Below are 18,821 nucleotides of genomic sequence, written 5' to 3' on the forward strand. Positions count from 1 at the left end.
ATGTTTTAAATCAATATGTTTAATCATGAGTCGAGAGACTTGGGGAACTATGGGACAAGCAACTGAAAGAAACCAAGGTCCAGACGCTTTTGTTCCTGATGCTCAAATGCTCTATAGGAAACCAGGGCAGGCCAGACTGCTGGTTTGCATCCCTGTGGGCTCCCCCCGTCCCCCCAAGTTCAGAGGAGGAGACCTGAGTCTTGCTCTAACCTTCCTCACAATGGAAAAACGTCTTTGGAGGCTGCCTGCACCCAGCCCTGCCTGCCCGAACAAAGCAGAGGGAAGGGCTGGTGATCCTGGGGCAGTGGAAGGATCAGGACAGAGCTCAGGAAGAGCCAGTGAACCAGGATATATAACTAAACTGTGGTCCCCACATCCTAACGAGGGGGCAGCCTGGGTCGGGGCTGGAGGCGGGAGCAGAGGGACTGAGAACTCAGCCAATCACAGGCTTCTACTATGGCCTCATCTGGAACCAAATGCCAGGCTGGGTGGCCAGGACTGCCAAGGAGGGTCCCGCCCCTCCATCCTCCTGAAGCCCTTGCCTCACCCCTTGCACACTGCAGGTCAGGCTGGGCATGGTAAAGGAGGAGAGAGACCCTGGGGAATGCCAGCTACCAGAGGCTCCAGAGCAAGGTCCAGAGAAGGCTGCAGGAGGAAAGAGAGGGCAGCAAGGGCTGCAGCCTCACGGCAGGGTTGATAGCCTGTGGAAGGAAACAGAATGGCATCAGTGCCACCTCCTACGCCACCTCTGTCTCGCACAGCCCCTCCTCCCTCAGGCCACTAGTGATCTGGAGTATGTGGGACAGTAAGGGGACAAGGTAGTCACACACACACACACACACACACACACACACACACACACACACACACACACACACACACACACACACTCCTCTAAACCTTATCTTACTTGGGTTTGTCCCCCAGGCAGAGCAGTTGCTTCTCAAGCTTTTATAGACTGTGGTCCCCGTCCCATCTTATTTATTTCCTATTTATTTCCTACAGGTTGGCCCTCTCATCCCCCATGCAACTTTAATCTGGGGTCCCCCTGCTGAGAAATGCGGGGCTGGGGAGGGAGGAAATGAGTAACAAGAGACCCACCTTGCTCTCCATCGCTGGACTCTCAGGGTCAACCCAGTTCAGGGAGAAGAGCCGGATGTGTACGCGCATCTTATCCCTGATGGCGTTTACTGGGGAGGGGGAGCGTGGGAAGGAAAGAAACTCTCAGTTGTCTGTGTGCTGGCTCAGTCCAGGGGCACCAGACAGGCTGACAGGGCAGCCTGGGGGCCACCAGGAAGTCCCAGGATGGGGGTGGAAGCCAATATTGAGGAGGCAGCTCCTCCTGCCGTGGACCGTGGAGCCCATGCTCTCTGTTCATGGGGACACTGTGGGGAGCAAGGGGTGGGGGGGGGGTGCATACTCACTGAGGCAGGGGTTGCGGGAAAAGGCCCCCTCCAGCTGCTCACACTCCTCCTGCTGGTTGCCACTCCCACGACATGTGCAGCTTAAGGCCACGCTGGTGTTGACACTGCTGATGTAGTTGGGGGTCAGGATAGTCCCTGTGGGACCAAGAGGAGACAGACGTAAGGGCCAACGACCACCCCAGCTGCAGCTCCCATGGCCTCCTACTTGTCTCACGGCCATGCTGCCTGGATTTAGCCTCCAGAACATTCTTGTGGGCTCCCACACATGTTCCCAGACCATCTTACCGATCAGTCCCAGGTACGCTCGCAGACACCGGGATGACTGTGTCGCGCAGGTCCGTAAGATGCCCATGGGACGGCAGTGGGTCTGGAAGTCTGCCAGGCGTGACCTAGAAAGACGGAATTTTCCAGAGTCCCCCTTAAGGAGCTGGCCTGCAGCTTTCACCTTAACCACCCTTTTAACTGACATGCCCATTTCTGTGCCAAACCCTCCTTTGTCCTTAGAAACCCACTTAGGGCTTTCTCCTGGGTGATGTCTCCTCCTGTCAGAACTAAAGGACTGCCAGACCCTGTCACACTTGGCTCTGAACTGTGGGTTGTGTGTCGGGCTCCACCATCCTGGGTTGCAGGCAACTTTAGCTTGTTTCCTGTTTATTTATTTAGCTATTTAGCCTGTTTCCTTGACTGTAACACTAGCGGTGGGTTTTTGTGAAAATCAAATAAGAGAGTGCATGTGGCCAGAGGGATGGCTCAATGGGTGGAGCACACCCTGAGCACTCCTTGGGAGTGATCCCAACAGGATTGGGAGTATTCCCCAGCACTGTAGCCCTAAAAATCAAAAAAGAAATGAGAATGCATGCACTGTACCTAGTTTAGCACCATAGCTAAGTATTTAATTACTATTAGATATTGCTATAATAATTAAACGTAAACGTATCATTCATAATATAAAAGGTAAAGATGGTAATCTTCAGATAATGGTTTGGGGCCAGAGTGATAATACAATGGGTAGTGTGTCTGCCTTGAACGTGGCTGACCTGGGTTCAACCCTGGTATTCTATGGTCTCCTAAGTCCACCAGGAATGACCCCTGAACACAGAGCCAAAAGTAACCCTGAGCAGCACCGGGTATGGCCCCAAAAGCATAAACAACAACAAAAAAGATGAGAGGTATAGAGGTCAGAGAGAGGGTACAGCAGGAAGGGCACTTGCCCTGCACATGGCTGACCCGGTTTGATTCTATACGGTCTCTTGAGCCCTGCCAGGAGTGATCCTTGAGCACAGAACCAGGAGTAAGCCCTGAGAACTGCCAGATGTGGCCCAAGAACAACAACAAATTAGAAATTTACTTTCCTTCACCCATACGTAGTTGGGAATGCCATGAAGGAAGGAATAATACATCAGTCTGGTAGTTGAGCACTGGCTTTGTGTCAGCTGCCAACACACCAGCAGGCAAACAGACACAGGGCTGAGGCACACAGATTCCAGGCCAGGATTTCTTTACTCCTCTTTTAAAAAGCAACCATCACCAAGTCCACTCACTGTCCTCTGCTGTGACTTCTTCATTTGTAAGAGTGAACTAAAAGCCTCTTTGTAGCTAGAGCCATAGCATAGTGGGTAGGGCACTTGCTTGCACGCGGCCGGCCCAGGTTCAATCCCTGGCATCTCATATGCTCCCCTGAGCACCTCCAGGAGTAATTTCTGAGTAAAGAGCCAGGAATAACCCCTGAGCATTGCTGGGTATGACCCCAAAACAAAATAAAAAGCCTCTCGGATACAGGGCTGTTGGGAAACTTCTGAAGAGGCAGTCAGGTGATTGGGTGGGCTAGGAATGGGTTCTCGGGAAGTAATAAAACCAGGAGGTGATTCAAAGTTACCCTGTCACCAGGCCTAGAGTAACCCCAAAAGCACAAAGGCTGGCCCCACTTTGTGGACATAGAAACTGAGACTAAGAAGACCTTCATGGGTGCCAGCACCAGCTCACATGGCTTAGAGAGAAGCTCCAGAAGGAAAAATGGGCTGACACAAGAACATGAAGGCAAACTACCAAAAATTCAAAGCTGGGGGTAGGAGTGATAGTATGGGGTAGGAAGGGCGCTTGCCTTGCATGCAGCTGGCCTGGGTTTGATCCCCAGCATCCCATATGGTCCTCTGAGCACTGCTAGGAGTGATTCCTGAGTGCAGACCCAGGAGTAACCTCTGAGCACGCCGAGTGTGACCCAAAAAGGAAAAAAAAAATAAAGTTCAAGCTCTTCTACTTGACAGTGGACCAATAGACCCTTATCTACACAGGGAGCACCTTATGGGGACACTCAGAGAAAACCTACAAACCCAACTTTGCAAAGGCAAGCAGAGTGTTTCCCCCTTCCGGGGTGGGGGCCCCCTATATCTCAACTTGGAATGTATAATCCTTTTTTTTTCCACCTTGTGGGGCATCTTAAGCTCTCTTCTAGAGAAACCCACATTCTCTTGAACCACCCCCCTCTCCTCTCTCTTGCTCTGTTTCCTCGTAATCTCTAAATAAAATTGTTTTACTTCACTATTCATCTCTTCCTAAAATCCTTTTTCAGCAAGGGAAAGTGACAGACCTTTAAAGAAACTGGGCAAAGGCTGGGATCGATACAGCAAGTAGAGAGCAAGTAGAGAGCTTGCCTTGAGCACACCTGACCTGGATTCGATCCCAGACATTCCATATGGTCCTCTGAGTGATTCTTGAGTGCAGAGCCAGGAGTAACCCCTGAGCATTGCCTGTTGTGACCCCAAAACTAAAACAATTAAAAATAAAGAACCTTGGTAACACTTAGGACTTATTTTTCCTTTTTCTGCCCCTACTCTCTTCTAATAAAAAAAAAATTCCTGGCTCTAGCCTGAACTCCACAGCAACTTGAGGGGGAGAAAAGTGTCCGGTATTGATTCCCATGCTGTGGGACACAATCTAACACTAATGGAACACAAGTGTCTATGCCGTGCAGGTACTTGGGACAGAACTTCCACACACTCCCCCAGGTGATGAGGTGGGTACAGAGGACAGAGCAGTAGACTCCCTTCTCAAGGGGAATTATCAGTAGCATTTAAAGGGATTAATATGTGTTCTATGCTTGGCACCATACCTGATCCAGTGGGTTACTGACAGCCCTGACTATGCAGAGCTTTATAGAGAAGGAAAAGGGGACTCAGAAGGGGAGCTCACTTGGCCAAGGAGACAGAGAATTAAGTGACAGAAGCAGGCACCAAATAAAACTTGGTATGGGGGGTGTCTCTCAGAGTCAACCAATGCCATTGAAACAGATGGTAACTTCACTTTGGCGGGGGTTTTGCCCTGAGCAGGCGAGAAAAGCCACTCAAAAGAAGAAGAAAAGAATTTTTTTATCTGCTGGGGAATGGTGTAGCAAACACCTCGCATATCCTGGCGTCCTTTGATTTGGCAACGGGACAGAGTAGCAATACATCTTAAGTACTGATTAGATTTGTCCTACAAAGATGGATGAACAAGAGTGATATTTACTGCGCATCAACAACAATCAGGGCATGATTAAATAAAGCATGGAACATTCATAAAAAGGAATCCAATGTAGGCATTTAACTATCAAGTTGTCCGAGGACCATAAATGACAGAATAAGTTGCACCATTTATTGAGCACTTACTCTGCACCAGCAAGCTGAGCATTCAGCATCAATTATGAACATAAGCCCTCCTCAGAATTTCAAGGTCTGCCTTACCATCCAGACTGTTACTGGAAGCTGAATGGAAGCTTAGGTTAAGTGCTAGGCTCAGGTTCACTTAGATCCAGGATTTAAACGCATCATTTGAATTCACACCAGAGCCTGACCTCACCACACTTCCGTCCTGCCTTGCGGAGGTAAAGCTCATGAGATTTGTAAGAAATGTGAAAATCTTTGATATTTTTTTCCAGAGTGATTCATCTCATCTGTATGTAAAAAAAAATCTCCAAGAAGTAGATTTCTTTCAGGGGATGGATTCTGAGTAATATTTTCCTGAAGTTTTTACAGAAAGAGAAAAAAATAGCTATAAGAAGAGAGTTTTAAATATATAGAGACAGCAGGGGCCAAAAGTGATAGCAATAGTGGGTAGGGTATTTGCCTTGCACACGTTCAACCTGGGTTCAATCCTTGGCATCCCATATTGTCCCAGAGAATTTCCAGGAGTAATTCCCGAGGGCAGAGCCAGGAGTAACTCCTGAGCATCACTGGGTGTGACCCAAAAAAAAAAAAAACTCAAAATAACAGAGCTGAAGGGACTAGAGAAATAATATAGCAAAGTAAGATGCTTGCCTTGCACAGGGCAGACCCAGTCTGATCCCCAGCAGTCCCAGAGCACCACCAGGAGTGACTCCTGAGTACAGAGGCAGGAATAAGCCCTGAGCACTGCTGGGTGTGGCCCCCAAAACACAAACCCAAAACAACAAAAATATATGCAGGTTGGAGAAAGACCTCAATGGGCCAAGCACATGCTTTGCATGTGGAAGGCTCAGGATCCGCATACCACCCCGCCCACGACATGGTCCCCTGGTACCTACTGCCTCCCAGCACAATGCCGGAAACCCCTGTGTAAACTCCAAACCCCAAAAAATACATATGAAGAATAGCTATGGGGTGAAGTAAAGTTCACGGCCCCGGGGTACGTGGTGTCAGGCGGGTGCCCCTGCACCTGCACAGAGGTTCCAAGAGGCAGAGTTTACGGAGATCCAGGCAGTTGGGGACCTCAGTGGGCAGCGCGCAGCTGGGGGCGATAGTGTGGCGCCGGCGCTTGCCGCAGCCCTGGTCTGTGGGCTGGCACGGGCACAGCAGGAGCCCCTCAGCGAGGTGAGGGGGCGCCTTCTCAAAGAAGAGGCGCAGCTGGCGCTGGCAAGCATCACGCTGGCAGTGGGGCCAGGAGCACGCATCTCCATAGGCCCGACGCAGCCGGTCACACTTCGAGTTCAGGGTACACAGCATAGCGAACTTGAGGCAAGGGTCCGAGTCTGTGGAGAGAGGAGAGCCCCGTCAGCAAGCCCTGCTGCCAGCCCGCCCTCGGACCCACTCTGAACCCCGGTGACTCTGACTGAACCCGCAGGACCGAGAGGGGCAAAGAGATGGTGGCCTGCCCACCCAAATAAACTTACTTTATGACTCCCAACCGAACTTCTTCCCCCTCAGGCCGTTCCCCCTCAGCACAAACTCTCCCTGAATCTCAGCACCCAACTCTTCACTTTGACTGGATTTTTGATTTAAAATAAAAGGAAAAAAGAAGGGACGGGAGTGATAGCACAGCAGGTAGGGCATTTGCCTTGCATGTGGCCAACCTGGGTTCGATTCCCAGCATCCCATATGGTCCCCTGAGCACTGCCAGGAGTAATTCCTGAGTGCAGAGCCAGGTGTGCATCGGGTGTGACCCAAAAAGAAAATAAATAAAGACAAATACCTTAAAAGGGGGGTGGAGGAGGAAAAGAAAGCCTGGGGGGGGCCAGAAGGATAGTACACTGGGGAGGGTTTGAGCCATATACAGTGACACTTGAGTACTACTCCCAATTCTGGTCTTAGAGATCACTCCCAGGAATGCTAGGGGACCATGTGGTGACCACATGGTGCCAGGAATCAAGGAAGGGGTCAGCCAGGTACAGGGCGATTGCTCTAACCTCTCTATCTCAGACCTGCCTGTCTTTTTAGTTTATTCCTGCATAAAAATTCCCTGTATTCTTGTGTCCTACAATGACTAGAGTTGACAGAATTAACTGGAATTAACAAAATATCCCTGGGGTTAGAAAAATGAGTAACCGGAACGGGTTATTCCTGGATTTCTTGTTAACTGAGTGTTTATTAGGTATGAACATTAATACTTTTCTCTTAAAGTTCCAGTTTAATTTATGGAACTGACTGTGCCAGTGGCACTGACCGGGGCTGGAGAAGCAGCTCAACAGGCTGAGCACATGCTTTACACGCAGGAGGCCCAGGCCTAGGCCCCACATCTGCAGATTTCCCCTGAGGACCACAATGAGTGACCCCCTAAGCAAAGAGCCGGAGCAGTCACTGGGCCTGACCTCAAACCACAAACACTGTTCTGACAAAACAAAGCTCACATTTTTTCTCGGGGAGGATGTGTGTGTGTGTGCTCCTGCCAGTGAACAAAACAGCCTCTCCTTTTCTGAACACCGGGGTTCTTGCCTAACAGATGGCACTCTACACTGACTCACCCCGAGGAGTCACATTCGTGCTCACCATCTCCCCAGCCCAACACCTCACCCATCCCATTACAGTAGTTGAAAACAAGCAATTTCCTAGTCTTCGGGGATAAAAAGCTATTTTCCCAGTTGCCCTGAAGGAGGGTAAATAACTCCATTTCAGTGCATTTTTTCCCCTGCCACTATAGCCACTCCCAGAAAACCCTTTGTGGGGACCCACCTTTGAGAGGCAGAGCGCCCTAATGAGCTCCTCAGAAGGGATGCCTAATAGCAGCGGTCTCTGCTGAGTCGCAAGGCCACGCCAGAGCCCTGGCGCAGACTCCCACCTTGAGATTCTTCTTTACGAACCTGACAGGCTGGAACATTCCACCCCACACCCCCACTGCCCAGCTGTGTTTCCCACCAGCCATCCTTCTTGGGAGTTGAGGCTCATCCCCACACCCCACCCACAGCGTCTGTCCTCCATACCTGGTTTGAGCATGTTCAGTTTGCTCATATTTACTTTCCAGGGCTTTCGGGTCACTGTGTCTTCATACGGTGAGACATCCAGCTCGTAGTCACCTAAGGACAAGGAGCCGAAGGATTCTGAGGACAGAGCTCGGGACTACCAGATCAGACCTCTGTGTCCGAAAAGGAGGGTCTCTACTAACTAGCTTCAAGAAGTGATAAAAAAACCTGGGCCCTAGGGTAGACTGACTGGCCTGATGACGAATACCACAGACATTGTTTATGAGCATAGTGGGTATGTGTGCTGGGCACCATGGCATGAAGGAAAAGATTATATGTAATACATAATCTGCCTTGTTTTCCAGTCTTCCCCTGCAGCTGGCTGGGGAAGGGGTAGGGCTGGACGCGGTTCTAGCCTCAGCACTTGACTGCAGAGCTGCATGGCATGCAGGGGAGATGGAAGTGAGGCAAGATCTCAAACTACACACACACGCACACACACACACACACACACACAGAGTTTGTATTTCCTTTTTTGGAAGGGGGGGCACACCCAGCAGTGCTCAGGGATCACTCCTGGTGAGGCTTAAGGGATCATATGGTACTGGGGGATTGAACCTGGGTCAGGTAGATGCAGCAAGACAAGTGCCTTATCTGTTGCACTATCATCTCTCCAGCCCTAGTGTATGTATTTCAATCCTATAATCTTGTTTAATTCTCCTTGACTGTGTGTGTGAGTATGTACATGTTCATGTAGCTAAATCTTAGTTAATTCTCCTTGAAGACTCTTGGCAGAGAAAAAGAAATGGAGGATAAGTGAGCTTACAAGTTCACATAAGCTACCAAGAAGCTGAATTGGGATTTGAAACCTGGATGAGATGAATTCAGTCTATGTCCCTAAACACTAGACAAGCAGACACAGGGACATGCCTTGTCTTCAAGTCTTTTTCTGCAGTTGAAGAAGGGGTGGTGCTGGATGCTATTCCAACCTCAGCACTTGGCTGCAAAGGGGCGAAAGGAAGGGGGCGGGAAGAGAGAGACAGAGAGAGATACAGAGAGAGACAGAGACAGAGACAGAGAGAGCAGAGAGAGAAAGAGAGAAAGAGGAGAATGATCTTAACCGACTTCCCCATTAACCCCATGGGGCCGTGATCTCCTTCAAGGGACCTGCCAGTTGCAGAAAACAGGCCCATTGCTCCTAGGCATGGAGGTGCTGGTAAATCTTATTAGAGAAAAAAAGGTGAGACAAGTGAGGCTGCAGGTGTGCCATCCAAAGGTGGCTTTGTGAAGGCACCTTTTAGAAAGGAATGGATGATGTCAGGCCAACAGGAGCAGAGGGTCTGGATACTTGGGAAGGACAGGGAGCTCCCCAGGGTAAGGGGTGGGGGCAGGGCAAAGAGAGTTCCTGAAGAAGTCTTAGGGGAAATTCTGAAAGAGAAGCAATTAGGATGAAGAGTGGAAAGCAGGGAACAAGAAGTATGCAGATGGCTTTAAGGGCTGGAGTTTTGTATGTACGAGCATTGGTTTTGATCCTTGGAGCTGCATCTCCCTAAACACTGCTGGGGTGCCTCTCAAAAATTAATTCTTTTTAATTAAAAATGAGTATGATATATTGCATTATTTTCCCCAAAACTTTCTACCACCAAGTTAGACTGTTGCCACTGCTTCCATATCCCCTCACGAGGGTATTCAGCAACTCCCAGTAAGGCTTAGGTGAGCTGAAGCAGGCAACAACCCCATCTGAGCAAGAGCTCTAAGACCATCATTTGGTTACACTGCTGCTCTTTTCTCTCTGCCTGCCTGGATCCCCAAAGGAAGACATGGGGGGGGGGGGCGGGGTACAAAGACTCACAGCTGAGTCACAGTCAGGCACATCTTCAGCAAACATGTAGAATGAGCCCAACTAGAGTTTTTGTTTTGTTTGGTGGTCACACCTGGTGGCTTCCAGGGCTTACTCCTGGCTCCACACTCAGGGATCACTCCTGTTGGTGCTTAGGGACCATCTGGGGTGTCATAAATTAAACCAGGCTGGCCAACTGCAAGGCAAGCTCCCTACCACCATACTATCTCTCCAGCCCCAAATACTTTTTTAAAAATGAAATACAGCTTCTCAAACTTTTGGTTAAGATCAAGTGTAATAAAAATGAAATTCAGAGTTTGGGAGGTTTTTTGTTTGCTATTGCAACAAATTCTTATTAGAAATCAACAAATTCTCATTCAAAATGCAATCTAGAAATGGAGAGGCTCAGTAATAAAAATATATCTATAAGATTGACTCTGGAACTGGGCAGTGGTAGTGACTAAGCTGTTAAGGGGGCTGTAAAGAAGGCAAGTTCCATATAGGGGTAAAACATTTGGTAAAATTGTTGCCTGTAATAAGTTGGAAGGAAGATGACTAGTTTGCAAATAAGAAGGAAACAGAAAAGAGAGAATATAGGAATTTCAGATCTTGCAGGATTAAAAGATACAACTAGACTCGGAATGTGACTCAATGGTAGGGCGCCTGCCTTGTGTATATATGTGAGTCCCTGGGTTCAATCCCAGAACCCCAAAATAAATAAATGAACAAAAGATATGACTGCTGGGGCTGGAGCGATAGCATAGCGGGTAGGGCTTTTGCCTTGCACGCAGCCGAACCGAGTTCGATTCCCAGCATCCCTTATGGTCCCTGAGCACCGCCAGGAGTGATTCCTGAGTGCAGAGCCAGGAGTAATCCCTGTGCATCACTGGGTGTGACCCAAAAAGCAAAAATAATAATGATAATAATAAATTTTTAAAAATATATGATTGCTACTCATACTTAAATGGTAAAAGATAAAAATAAAAAATACTCTGAGAGACAAGTCAATTACAACTCAGTCTAGGAGAAAAGACCAAATTAGGTGTGTAGTTTATGAGTCTTTTGTGCAGATTTCTCACTGAGTAAGGTGGATTGGCTTGGAACTGGGCAATCCAATACTTATTTCTTGGATAATTTATACCAATAAACTGATACCCAGTAAATCTTGCCAGTTGGACTTATGTAATTTTTTTTTCCGACCCCCACCTGGTAGTGCTCAGGGACTACCCCTGTCTTGGATTTATCCATGGTAGCATTGGGCAGACCATGTGGCACCACGGATTAAATCCCTGCCTCCTGCGTTGCGAAGTGTGGACTCAACCAACTGTTGAACAATCTTCCAGCCCTGAGACCAACTTGAGAGTGAAAATGCCCTAAAATTCCTTGGGTAGGAAGTCAGTTGAGAATGCGCAGGCCCCAAGGAGGCTGTAGGTCCCAGTGCTCTTTTCAGAAGTGGCCAAAGAAATGAATGAAAAAGGGAGACTCCCAGAGGGTTGGGTCAAGAGCCACGGAGAACGGTGTGTGAGAGCGGCTACTCCCAGGAGCCCAACTGGGCCTGATTAACGATCGATCCTCACTCGGGAGGAGATGGATGAGGATCTGTCCAGTGGGACTTCACAATGGAGTGAGTGAACCGATGTCTGTGATGTGCCTCCCGAGTGTCCCCTTCCAGCAGGGAGGGTCACACTGCTATTCCTCTTCCATTCACATCTGAGTCCTTAGGGGCAGCACAGGACATGACTTTTTAGTTCACTGATTCCTAGCTCATGAGGAACTACCTTCAGAACTGATGCAGAAATTATCCCAAGATCCTCAAGTTGGGAATGGGCATCATGTTTGGACAGAACTCTCTGCGTCAGGGGTGAGAGGAACAGCTCAAAGATCTGGAGGTCATGTTACCCAATGCCACAGCACTGCTTAGAGCTCCCAAACACCCCTGGGAGTGACCCCTGAGCAGTGAGCTGGGAATAGCCCCTCCAGGTGTGACCTCAAAATAAAGCAAAAACGAAACCAAAAACACTCAGGGCATCTCCTTGGAAAGTAGCAGTTACATTTTGCTTGTGGGAGGTAAATGAATGTTTTGACCAAGGAGTATAGTAGTTGTATTATTGTTCCTAGAGATTTCTGCTGCCCATTAAGATTCTAAATCCTCACATGGATTTTCAAAGTGTTTCTGTGGGATGATATACGCTGCCCTCATCACAGGGATGCCAGGCTTGGCCTTGTTTGCTTTGTCAATGGAATGTGAGCAAAAGCATTTCAATAGACACTTAAATGATCATATTCGGGCCAGGAAGATAAAAGTGGGCATGGGCAAGACCTTGCTTCAAGCCCTGGCACTGTATACCTTCCTAACCCCAACCTCCTCCTAGAGCAATGTACTGCTGGGTCTGGACTGGGGGTGGCCCCTAGTGGGTATAAACTGTCAAGTCATCATGATTCCGCCACTGTGCATTTTCTTTCTTCCCTGGAAAGAAGGGAACATCGCAGTTAGAGGCTGCTCCCTTCGGTCTGGACTCCAGAATGAAGAGCTAGTCACGAAAGAGCAGACACAGAATATATTTTGTTATGGCAGCATGGTCCAGTAAAAGCTGACTGGCCCAGAGAGTCTGTGGGAAGAGTCAGAGGAAGCTTGTACCTGTGGCTCTTCCCTCGGAGCCTTCCACTGTCATCTTCTATCTGGCTAATTAAGAGTCTTTTGTTAAACGGGGACCAGAATGTTGACCCTTTATCTCAGAACTCACCTATCACACCGAAATCTATCCTTAAAACCTGTCTTGAGGTTAAGACATTTCTTCCATTTGTCTCCATACCCTGTTTCACCAGGCATTCCCCAGGTTGAGCTTCAAACTCTGGCCCAGAGCTTTACAAAGAAGTGGCTACAAGTTATCAGGTTAGAAGTGAGAAGAAAACGGAGCTGAAGAGATAGTATAGTGGGTAGGGTGTTTGCCTTGCAAGCATCCAACCCAGGTTCAATCCCCGGCATCCCATTTAGTGCTCCGAGCACGAGATCTCACCAAGGCTGCGGGCGGGATGGACGGTCCAGTAGATATCCAGGCAGAAAGTTTGATTCTTCATCTGTCGGTGGCACATGCAGCTCATCAGAGAACTATTCTTGAGGGGCTGTGCTGCTTCCAGGCAGCTCTCCGGGACAGAAGACTCCTCTGGTAGCAATGAGGTACTCATGTTAGACCTGCAGGAATTCAGATGCTGGTAGGCAGCACCGCACATGGGATCAGCCAGGCACTTCCTCCTGGCCTGGATACAGCTGTTGATGAGCCGGCCCTCTGCAGGGAGGGGGTCTCCTGTACAGGGAGAGAGAACAGGTGAGTCACAGGTCAGAGTAGCTGTCATAACCCAGGATCTAGGTGTAACACAGGAGGTTCAGACTCCTTGGGCAGGAAAGTCCTGTCACCATCTGCCAGCACCCAGCTGCACACCTCCCCCCATCAGTGCTCCCCCTCCAAAACCCAGCATCCTGCTTTCCAACATTAGAATTAATTTTGCTTCTTTGACAATCTGATAACATGTGCTTTTGGTGTCTTGGCTCTTTAACTCACTTATGTTTATGAAAATTACCCATACTGCTAAGTGTGCTTGTATATAGCTTCCCACCCCCCCGCCCTGCATTATTAGAGGTTCATCTTCATTACCTAATAGCAAATAGCTTATTTTCATTGCTGTATATTTGTGTCACTATAATGTAATTCTACTGTTGACTGGCATGATATGGGGTCATCTCTTAAAAGTTATAAATCAGATTATTTTATGTCTCTGCTTAAATCCCCCCATCCCTCCCACTTCCGTCAGGGTCTAGTCTATATTCCGGTTTACAAAGAATTTAAATGTGGTTTGTGTCTACCTCTCCAACCTCCCCTCTTAGCCCTCTCTGCCTCTCCACTTCTCTTCATCCACTTTGGCCTTTCCAGTTGCCACTGAACAAGGCATCTGAGGATTTCTGCTCCTCCTTCCCTTTCCTCTCCTTTCCTTTCTGCCTTTTATTTTGCAGCTGGGGGCAGGAGCATGGGTGGGTATTGGGTCATACCTGACTGTGTAGTTTCAGGGATCACTTCTGGAGGCGCTCAGGGGGACCATACTTGGTGCTAGGGATTGAACTGGAGTCAGCCTTGTGCAAGGAAAGAACCTAAACTCTTCTACTCTCTCTCTGGTCTGTTCCTTAGTGAACTCTCCTTTCCAAAAGGCCATCTCCATCTACCGATGTAAAGTACCCTAGCCATGCTAATACATTATTACTCCAATTTCCTGAATAGTACTTTCATCTCTTGATTTTTTTTTTTAAAGCAGTTTTATTTTTTTGAGTGCATGGGATTGAGTTGCCTTACCTTCTTCCCCCTCTTCTTAGTTTCAGGGCCAGATCTGGTGGGCTATTCTCAGCTGGGCTGAGGAGGATGCTCCCAGTGGTGCCCAGGGCCTTAGGGTGTTGGACACTGAACCTGGGACCCTAACATGCAATGCATGCACTCCAGTCAATTAAGTCATCTACCTTGCCCAACTTGATTTTATTTATTTGGTTTTGATTTGGGGGCTATGCTGGGCTGTGCTTTCCTGGCTCTGCACTCAGGGATCATTCCCGGCAGGGCTCAGAGGACCAATTGTAGGGCCAGTGTAAGTTGTGGGCAAGGCAGGTGCCTTATCTACTGTACCATCTCTCTAGCAGCCTACTTTGTTTTAAAAAATAACCTGCTCCTCTCAGTTTCCATCTGTGCTTCCTCTCTTCTCTGTGCTGGTACCTGGGACCATACTTACTCCAGGTGAGCCTCATTATTACAGAAACAGGTCAGGAGCATCTGTGAATCACCCTTGTAAATTCCCTGGCCTGTTCCCTCAAATTAGATTCAGAGCCTCCCTCAAATAGGATGGGGTCTCAGAACTTAGATCAAAGTCCTGAATTATGTGATAATCAGGTAGTTTATTAAAATTTAGGTTTCTAGAGGGTTTTTTTTTGTGGGGGCTGAAGGGATGTGAGGGACAGAACCAGGGCCTCACACATGCATGACACTCTACCAGTGAAGCACATCCCTGGCTACAAAGATGTGGGGCTAAGCATCAAACTCAGTCCTCCCACACACAAAGCAGGTGTTCTTGCCCTCTCAGTGAGTTTCCCAGGCCCTGATGTATTCTTTATCTTCTTAAGGGATTCCTTTTCTTGGCACCTTCTTCACTCACCTTTCCTTTGTCCCAGGATCAGATCATTTACTGCACTTTCTGAATCTGAGTTTCCTCAGATGTAAAATGAAGAGATTGAATTATCTAGTTTCTTAATGGAGTGGATAGGGAAGAGAGGTTAGGCCCCTTTTGTGGGAGTGTAGAGGGCTTTCCAAAGGGACTATATAATCCCCAAACACACCATTTTATATGTGGAAGATCATAGAAACAACCTTTCAGAAAGAGGAAGGTATAATATTTTCATCTTTTCTTTGATGGGAGGGTCACTCTCAAACATGTTCAGAGGGTCCAGGGGCCACCCCTGATGGCACTCAATCAACCAAGCTGGACAATTCAATGCTAGGACCCAGCAATGCAATGTGGCTCCAGCCAGCAATGTTGGGGTGACCAGGGTTACACCCAGTGTTACTCAGTATCATCATGCAGTATTGGGGATCCAACCTGGGGTCTCAAGCATGCCCAACAGGTACTCCAGACCTTGGATCTGTGTCCCCCAGCTCTGAGGTTTTTATCTTTACTGAAGAAGGACATGGATTAAAACAGTCTGAGAAAAACTAAAAGTTTAAGATGTTACTTGGTAGGAACCCAATAAGTGCTTCCTGAAATAAGTAGATCCAATTTCCATTGCTTTTACTCAACTAAATATTGAGTCATAACAATTTTTGAAAATAAACCTTGCTAGTTCTTATCTGATAATTTACTAAGTCTGAGCAGTGGTGGATTTAGGGACACTGCAATTCAACAGAAAGGGCAAAAGTCATGTCAAAATTTCATCATAATGGGATGGAAGTTGTAGCACTAAATGGGTTAAAGAGGAAGGTGGAGTCTTTTCTTGTTTAGTTTTAGGGGTCCACACCTAGGGCTGTTCAGGTTTTACTCCAGTTCTGTATTCAGGGATCACTCCTAGTGGTGCTCAGGGGACCACATACCGTCTCAGTGACTGAACCAGGGCTGACTGTGTGCAAGACAATCACCTTACCCTGCCCCCACTCCCCACCACTACTACTACTATCTCTCTGGTCCCAGGAAGTGTTTTTTTTTCTTTTTGGGTCACATCCAGCGATGCTCAGGGATTACTCCTGGCTCTGCATCAGGAATCACTCCAGGAGGTCAGGAGGTGCTCAGGGGACCATATGGGATGCTGAGAATCAAACCTGGGTCGGCTGCATGCAAGGCAAATGCCCTACCCACTGTGCTATCACTCCAGCCCTAGGAAGGTGTTTTTTGAGGGGAAGAGGAGCCAATTTGTTTTTCCCTGTGCCAGGAAAGGATTCAGAGCCTTTCACATGCCAGGCACGAGCTCTATCACTGAGCCATAAGCCAGGTACACTGAGGAAGGTGTTGAATGTTTGCCTCCTGATGCTATTCTGCAGCCATGCCTTTCAGGCTAGTGACGTTTCCTAACCAGTCAAATTATTTATCTTGTATGGCCTGATTTACTGACTCAGTCGGCAAGGTCCAAGCAGTTGTTTTCCCCCCTTCCTTCCAGGGCTGCATTTGTCCAGTATGCCCGCTGACGACCCCCACCCCTACCCCCCGCACCGTGGACAGAGATCACTGTCAATGTGCAGTCTCTGCCTCGGGATTCAGGTAGGCACCCCTCCCCCCCAGGGTAAGAGCCACACAGGGGTCACAACCTCAAAGGCAGAGCCTCGTGCCCAGGGTTCCTGGATTCCTGCCATGGGAGTGATTCTAAGACCAGGCCTTGAACAGCACATCCCACCAGACACCTACTGTGCTTGGAGCATCTGCCTAAGAGGACAAGCCCCAGTGCGGCAGCAGGGAAAGGGCAGCTTGCTCAGTAGCAAGGCACTGGAGGGAAGCTAGTACACCAAATAGAGCACTTGCCTTGCACCCCATATGCACCCCAGCCCACCAGAAGTGATCCCTGAGTGTAGAGCCAGGGGTAAGCCTGAGCACCTCCAGTGGGTGTGGCCCAGAAAACAAAATTTTTATGATAATAACGTGTTTTTCTCCAAATAAGGAGGAAGGTAAAGGCTGGTGGAGAGGGATATTCTCAACAGGGCAGCAACTTCCAGGGCAGCTTCTGACCAACAATGATTTGTGTAAGAAACCAGTTCAACTTAATTTGTTTGGGGGCCTCCCAAAGAGTGCTCAGGGGGACCCCAGGTCCACCAGGGGGCACGGCAGCTAGAGGCCACCAGGGGGACCCCAAGTGGTGATGGGGAAAGGGACCACGCAGGAGCAGGATGAACTGGGGGTGGGGGTCTTTGAGCCATCTCCCCAGCCCTGGAAGAAGCCAATTCAAACAAAACTCTTTCCCGGGGTTGGAGAAACAGTACAGCAGGTAGGGTGTTTGCCTTGCACGCGGCTGCCCGCGGTAGGATCCCATTAGGTCCCTGAGCCCCAGCCACTCCAGGAGTAATTCCTGAGTGCAGAGTCAGGAGTCAACCTTGAGCATCGCGTGCGGGGGGTGGGGGTGGAGGTGGCGCCAAAACTGTCTTCTCCTGTGCCCCAGGTGTGTCCACGGTCCGGGGCCCCAGCCTCACGCCTCTAGCCCTGAGAGCGCCATGGTGGGAGCTGGAAGCGCCCTGCCCGTGGGCTGCTGGGACCGTGACCGAACCTCAACAGAAGGGAGCGGGAGCCCCAAGGGAACGCCTGGGCGCCAGGCGTTGCTAGGAGTCACCTGCAACTAGCCAGACGGGCATTAGCAGGACAGCGAGCCTCTGCCAGGCTCCCCGGGGCTCCTGTTCCAGCTCTGCGGGAGCGGACAGACCGAGTCCCCCGGCCCCCGGCGTCCGCACCGACGACACTCACCTGCCCCGAGCAGCAGCGGCAGCAGCAGCAGCAGTAGCGGCGGCGGCGGCGGCAGGTGGCGCGGGCTCTGGGGGCGCGGCATGGCGGGGTGTGGGGCTGTCAGCCCCCCGGGGCGCGCTCTGCTGGCGAGCCGGGTTCGGAGCTCCCCTCCCGCCTGTGGCTGCGGCGCGGCGCTGCGATCGGGGCTCGGCTGCCGGCGCCTCCCACCGCCCCTCCTCTCTCGGCGCCCCACACTCGCCCCCACCAGGGTCCTGGGCGCCGCCCTCCAGCTGCCAACCGACGTACCACCCGGCCGTTATTGCACCGAGGAAAGCGGCACGGGTGGGGGGCAGAGAGGGCGAGCGGCCCGGGGGGAGCAGCGCAGCGCTCGCCCGGACTTGGCGGAATTCTGCTCCTGGCGTGCTGGACGCTCTCGCCACCCTTGTCTCGAGACTGTCGCGGGCGTGCGGATGTTACTGATTTCACTTTTAGGAGCCACACCCGCGGGGTTCGCGGGGCTTGCTCCTGGTTCACTGCTCAGAGGTCGCTCCTTGCGGGGCTGGCGGTGACCATGCGGTGCTCCGGATGGAATCTGGGACTCCCGCAGGGAAAGTTGAGACTGCAGTCCTTGGAGCTCTCTCCCCGAGATATAAATTGTTAAAGACTATCCCATCTCGCTCTCGGGACACCCATCCCCACACCACCCCACTATGATCAAGCTACAACCACCGAAAACAAAATTTTGTAACAAATTTTTTTTTTTTGCTGTTGCTTTTTGGGCCACACGCGAGGTGCTCAGAGGCTACTCCCCAGCTCTGAGCTAGTGGACCATGGGGCCCTTGTAACAAAATCTGAACAAACCAGCACCAGAAAAGTTGCATTTCTCCTATATTTCTTTCTAGACATTACACACCTGGGGGCTGGAGTGGGGGCTGGACCAAGACCCTACCCCACCCAGCGCACCAGGAACAAACTGGGAGCACAGCCA

At 49.9% G+C, this 18,821-nt stretch overlaps 1 protein-coding gene across 1 annotated transcript; it reads right to left on the reverse strand.

Moving 5' to 3' along the window:
• Nucleotides 1–611: 611 nt before the first annotated feature.
• GFRA3 (GDNF family receptor alpha 3) lies at nucleotides 612–18,011 on the reverse strand. The gene is made up of 8 exons (XM_056124792.1): nucleotides 17,855–18,011; nucleotides 12,907–13,194; nucleotides 8,071–8,163; nucleotides 6,093–6,405; nucleotides 1,710–1,813; nucleotides 1,425–1,559; nucleotides 1,102–1,190; nucleotides 612–701 (listed from the first exon to the last, which is right to left on the reverse strand). Exons 1-8 carry the CDS (start codon nucleotides 17,934–17,936, stop codon nucleotides 612–614), a joined length of 1,194 nt encoding a protein of 397 aa, XP_055980767.1. The 5' UTR covers nucleotides 17,937–18,011.
• Nucleotides 18,012–18,821: the final 810 nt, after the last annotated feature.

This window comes from Sorex fumeus, unplaced genomic scaffold, assembly GCF_029834395.1.
Source record: "Sorex fumeus unplaced genomic scaffold, SorFum_2.1 ptg000051l, whole genome shotgun sequence".
Lineage (NCBI taxonomy): Eukaryota > Metazoa > Chordata > Mammalia > Eulipotyphla > Soricidae > Sorex > Sorex fumeus.